Source organism: Pyrus communis, chromosome 17, assembly GCF_963583255.1.
Source record: "Pyrus communis chromosome 17, drPyrComm1.1, whole genome shotgun sequence".
NCBI lineage: Eukaryota > Viridiplantae > Streptophyta > Magnoliopsida > Rosales > Rosaceae > Pyrus > Pyrus communis.
In genome coordinates this window covers 7,789,394-7,795,208 of record NC_084819.1, presented here as the reverse complement: position 1 = coordinate 7,795,208, position 5,815 = coordinate 7,789,394, and the positions used below count along the sequence as shown (strand labels likewise).

At 39.3% G+C, this 5,815-nt stretch overlaps 1 protein-coding gene across 1 annotated transcript; it reads right to left on the bottom strand.

The window, feature by feature from the left end:
- Nucleotides 1–466: 466 nt before the first annotated feature.
- LOC137722591 (proline--tRNA ligase, chloroplastic/mitochondrial-like) lies at nucleotides 467–4,632 on the bottom strand. Its single transcript, XM_068461632.1, has 11 exons — nucleotides 4,226–4,632; nucleotides 4,084–4,140; nucleotides 3,871–3,981; nucleotides 3,671–3,757; nucleotides 3,458–3,571; nucleotides 3,166–3,372; nucleotides 2,820–2,957; nucleotides 1,730–1,891; nucleotides 1,230–1,429; nucleotides 909–992; nucleotides 467–787 (listed from the first exon to the last, which is right to left on the bottom strand). Exons 1-11 carry the CDS (start codon nucleotides 4,565–4,567, stop codon nucleotides 646–648), a joined length of 1,644 nt encoding a protein of 547 aa, XP_068317733.1. The 5' UTR covers nucleotides 4,568–4,632; the 3' UTR covers nucleotides 467–645.
- Between the last annotated feature and the right edge of the window lie 1,183 nt (nucleotides 4,633–5,815).

Sequence of the window (5,815 nt, the reverse complement as noted above, 5' to 3'; positions counted from 1 at the left end):
ATAAAGAGGCATAGTAATTAGTCCTATCAACACCACTGATCACGTACGATATCCCTGTATCGATATGTAAATGGGAAAAAAGAAAATGCAGAGCCAAAACACCTGCAAATCCAAACATCAGAGAACCGTAACTGCGTCAACACATTTGAAACAGCAGTCATCAGTCGATGATTATGATCATAACTTCAAAAAGAATACATTGATGAGTAAAAACTTTACGATCTCTTTTTCACAGCTGATATGGTTTTATCTTGTTTTAAACGTCATTTTCTTAACTATACGCAAGCTCGTATACTGAAAAACTCCGGCTAACTAAGACGACCAATCTATCAGAAAATTCGATATGAACATCATGAACATCAATTTATTTCGGGGCAGCTACGCTTTTTAGTGTTCCTTCCCGAATGCAAAAAATCAAGACAACACATCAAACTAAAACCAATTCAAAGATGAGAACCAGGGAAACTAGCACATGAACCACTTTCGCATTTCATAGCAAATGATATGTTACATGAATACAAATCCACATCACTTCCTGTTAAATTACAATTAAGAAGAAAGTATTGGAAGTATGACAAAGCAGAGAACAAAGATCATCCGCGCACCCGACAATATCAGTTCCAAAGGAAGACTGAAAACTCTTTTTTAGTATGACTTTGCAAATATAGCTACTTCCTCCGCTGGATTACCAGTCATCAAGCATGTTTTAATATCTTGCGGCTGTTCAAAAGGAAAACACCTAATGGTTGCCCCTGTTTCTTCTTTTACCTTTAACTCATCTTCATCACTGCACCAATTATTGGCGATACATATTAATAACAGAAAAGCAATTCACCCCAGCTAGTAATAGTATTCATTATGCAATCAGCGAATCAATCCATTTTAAAAGAATTCGGGAATAAACATACCTAGCCGACCAAGGACCTCTTGCCCATTTGCCCTGGGAGATTGCAACTTTGAGTTCATCATATGAGCTGACATCAACAATATTACTGCAAACGAAAAAAAAAAAAAATATTAAACATTCTTCAAGTCGATACCTACATAATTTTCCAACAAAGTGCAAAAGTAATACATGTAGGAGCATAAGAAGGAGAAAAGCATCTTAAGACTATAAAGTGAAGTAATACGTGTTACTATAAATTATCTTTACTAGTACTGTTTCATAAACTCTGAAGGAGAAAGCATATTTAGACTATAGAGTAATTAATTTTGGAGCAAGAACGCACCAATCTCGGAATGATTTTGCTTTTTCCAAAAGTGATGACTGAATCTCATCCAACTTGTCCTTGATATGAGCCTCCAAAATTGAGGGCTCCATGGATATTCCGAAGACCTTCCCTTGCTTTCCAGGAACATCTCTTCTACATATAACCACAGTCCGGCTTGAAACATCACGAGGGCCAATTTCAATTCTTACAGGGACTCCCTACAAAATCAAGGGGAGTTGATGAGATAATTGACAATAAGAGAACATTGTCAGACATCAATTTTTATCTTACAAGAATAGATCCAATATACATTCACAATTGACCAATGCCAGTTTAAGAAAGAGGAAACGCAGATTTTATTCATACAAGTGTCGGGCGAACATCCCAAGAGTTATCTCAGGCAAGACAAGTCAAACAATGAGAAAGAAGAGATGGCTAATAGATGATAGCTTTTCAACTCATCTCTCTGAGAACTTGTAAATATAAAAGATGCTCGACTCATAAGAATGAATGCAAACCTTCATCTCCCAGAAATTGAATTTCCATCCTGGGGTTCTCTGATCAGAGTCATCGAGTTTAACTCTAATGCCTGCAGTCTGCAATGCTTCTTTTACAGATGATGCAGCATTCAGAACTCCTTCTCTATCGTCATCCTTCTTCCAAATTGGTGTGATCACCACCTAGAAGCAACCAATGAATGTTTTTGAGAAGAAAACGCATGCATGCCTACAAACTTGGCATGTGAAGTTTGAAACACTCTAGACAATTGACAATCAAATTGAACTTTAACAAGGCATCCATTCTTAACAAAGAATACTAGAACTACATGATTTTGTGGAGCAGAAGAAATTATTAATCCAACTATTATACACCAGAAGACCAAAAGAAAGAATTTGCACCGAAAATTTTCTCAGCCAAACAACAAACTATACATTACAAAGTTGACAAATACACAATCTGGACAAAGACTCTCAAACAGAAGGAGCCCAGACATTGATGGATTAGATGGCCACATCCATAGAGGAATCATCACCCATTTACTATTCTATTAAGCAATAACAAAAAGAACCAAGTCCGTGGAGTTCTAACTTGTCAAACCAGAGTTTCTTGGATTGCAACGTCATAAATGGATTGTAGTTTTTCTCTCCATACTCGTACCTTTCCAAGCTGTGAGACACACCTTCGGAATTCACTATACAATAGCGAGAGACAAAGAATAAACAAAATTGCTCATCTAGAAAATTTTCTATAGTTAGATAACTTAAGATTACACCAACATTCTTTTGCTCCTATTCTCATTTAGTCAGTTCACATCCATTGCATTTGCAGTAAATAAAAGTAGCGATGATTAGATGTCAATAAATTGTAGTTTTAAGTTTTAACCAAACTAAAGAATTTCCAGCCACCCTCATACTATGACAGCACATTCTTCTCAGAAAGCAGAAATTGTACTGACTTTGATGTATAATAGATTATACTTCGAAAAAGATCTACGACTATAGACGGTCTTACAGCTGGCGGATGCATATCCATATAATCAAAGCACCACAACTTTAGGAATATGCATTAGTATCATAAAATGCACAAAGTCTCCAGCTATAGCTTTACCTGTATTGGTGCAATCTTTGGGGGAAGCATTAAACCTGTATCGTCTCCATGGGTCATGATAATACCACCAACAAAACGGGTACTAACTGCCCACGATGTCTGCCACACGTGTTGCCTCTGTCCACTTTCATCAGTAAACTGTGCATGCAAACATTTTGGTTAAATGGGTCATATACAATTAAAGCATACAAGACCAATAGCCGATCATCGCAAAAAATGATATGTATTGAATACTTAAAAGAAGAACTAGAGATTGTACTCTCTTCTATAGAATACTACAAATGAGACTTCAATTTGTTGAAACATTTGGAATCAAAGAAAGAACCACACATGCATATTCAAGTACCTGTGTTTGAAAGGCACGAGAAAAATTCTGCCCAAGATTGTGGCTGGTGCCAGCCTGTAATGCCTTCCGATCACCCATCATAGCCTCTATTGTATAGGTCCTAACAGCACCAGCAAATGTTTCAACTTTTGACTTTCGACCTGCAATAACGGGTATTGCAGTTTGCTCATAAGCAAATTTTGTATACACGTCAATCATCTGTATAGCCTGCAGTCAGCGGCACTAATGCATTAAACAAAACTCGCTCTTGTTTTGCAACTTTTTAGGGGCAACCATTATGTCAGATACAGACCTCTTTCTCTGCCTCCTCTGGAGTAGCATGAGCTGTATGACCCTCCTGCCAGAGAAATTCAAGTGTCCTCACAAAAGGTTTCGTCCGCATCTCCCATCTTGTCACATTCGCCCACTGGATCAAATTAGACGTGATATAAGACCAAAGGTTAATCCACAATTTCTTTAAATGACAGTTGAAGTGTGTTGCAGTTGATGTGACAAACAATCTTACTTGGTTAACCATAAGGGGAAGATCACGGTAACTATGAATCCACTGAGTGAACATGTGATTTACTATGGTTTCACTTGTGGGTCGAACCTGCACACCTTCGGTCATAGTTATTCAGTAACTCTACTTGTTCGAACACAATAGCTGACTTCATACAATCAAAAACGGAAATCCGATAAGTTTTGTTGATAAACGATACATACCACAAGTTTTTCTTCAAGCTCCTTCCCTCCTCCTATTGTCACAACTGCTAATTCGGGACTAAACCCTTCAACATGGCTAGCTTCTTTCTCTATAAACGAATACGGTATAAACTGCAGCATTCCACATTATCAAACAAATCGAAGTATCAACTTGTAAGCATTAACTAATCAAAGTTACAATAACATTGAAAAATCACTGTAAATTTGTAATACCTGTGGGAAATACATGTTACTGTGGCCAGTCTCTTTAAATTTCACATTCAGATAATCCTACAGAATACATAAAATTACTTTCAAACCCCTGAATTCAATACAAATTTACGGCAACCAATAGAGGCGGCGGAGCTGGAATTACCTGAATAGCTTCCCATATGGCGTAACCGTAGGGACGGATGACCATGGTGCCCCGAACCGGACCGTAATCGGCGAGCTCTGCTTGCTCAATGACATCGAGGTACCAAGCATTGAAGTCCTGTGACCGAGGAGTGACGGCTCGGTCCACCACTCGGTTGCTGCTCTGAGTCTGAGTGTCGACTCGGCCATTCGCTTCCGACACCGTGCTCTGAGCAGAGAAAGAGGCGGAGCATACGGGTCTTCGTACGCGGTGGTGGTTACAGCGGGGAAGTGACGAAGGACGGCGGGAGATGGCGGGCGAGAAGAGCGCGCTCAGAGATGGGAGTCTTAGTGAGACGACCATTTTTCGGAGGCTCGCGGGGAAGAGTCGGGGGGTGAGGAAGATGAGGTTTATAGAGTACAATGTCTGTAATGGTGACTTCGCTGATGGACCGTTGATTAATTATCTAACGGTCTCTGATGGATTTGTGGCTCAGAACTGGATTTTGGTCATTCTTCTTGTTCGGGCTGGGTTTGGTAATCTATCTGGGCTTGGGCCTTTATATGTTTCTGCTTCGGCTTCACTTACTTTGTTTCTAGTTTGGCAACTCCACCCGTTCTCCTAACAGCATATCTAAGGAAAAATTTTATTTAAACTCATGTAACTTCTTTTTACACCAAATTTAAATTTTAAATATTAATTGACACATTCCGACCCAGAGTGTCCACTAGGACTCCAAATCGAGCTGTGCTGGCTGACATTTGGAAGGTGACGAAGCCAAGTGTAGTGATGTGGAAAATATGAATAAATTTAAACCTAAAAGTGCCTAAATATAAGAGTGCACTGGTGAGAGAGAATGAAACCATTTCACACGTGATGTCAGAGCATAAGTACAGTACAGTAAAATAGGGTGAAAATTATACATAATTGCAGGTCTTCGTGTGGGAAGGTGAGTATCGTGGTACTCGCGGTGCATGGCAAGATCGACTCAACGACATGATCTGTGAGTGGGTCTTTTTCTTTTTATAGTATATATATACATATATATAATTGATGGTTTCCATTTATACATTTGAAAAAGAATCCTCTATGTATGCCTGGATCAAACTAATGTTTATAAGAATTAGCGTAACGACAAAACTTATGAAATATGCTACATCCTATGGCATGCACAAGTATGGTATGATTATTGATGTCATAATTATGTTTACGGCTATGAATATGTTGATTAGAACTATCGAATCACTATGGCATGACTATATTTGTGTTTTATGCTCATCATTGTTGCACCCCGGTGTTAGCCCAAGGCCAGGGTCAGTTTTTCACTTGTATGTTCACCTCCGCACCGCACGCTTGCCTTGGATCCAAGTAGGTGGTAGTCCTATCGTACAGGTTGCATTCGGCAACTCTGACTCGTAGGTGACCGCGAATAGCGTCAGTCTTCACGTGATTGTAGCACTAAAGCGTATATTATGATTACACCTAATCCTGTCGTACAGGTTGCATTAGGCAACTCCGACTCGTGTGCTAACATAGATTGATGAGTATCAGTTCAGTCGTACAGGTCGCATTAGGCGACTTCGACTTGTGTGCTAGCGTAGATTGATGAGC

What these genes read in the sequence shown, in the direction of transcription:
- LOC137722591 (XM_068461632.1), bottom strand. Translation starts at nt 4,567, where the DNA reads ATGGTCGTCTCACTAAGACTCCCATCTCTGAGCGCGCTCTTCTCGCCC. An exon ending in AGCTTGAAGAAAAACTTGTG is followed by an intron (nt 3,758 to 3,870) that starts GTATGTATCGTT and finishes GAAGGTGTGCAG; the next exon opens with GTTCGACCCACAAGTGAAAC. An exon ending in AGAGGTCCTTGGTCGGCTAG is followed by an intron (nt 788 to 908) that starts GTATGTTTATTC and finishes TAATTGGTGCAG; the next exon opens with TGATGAAGATGAGTTAAAGG.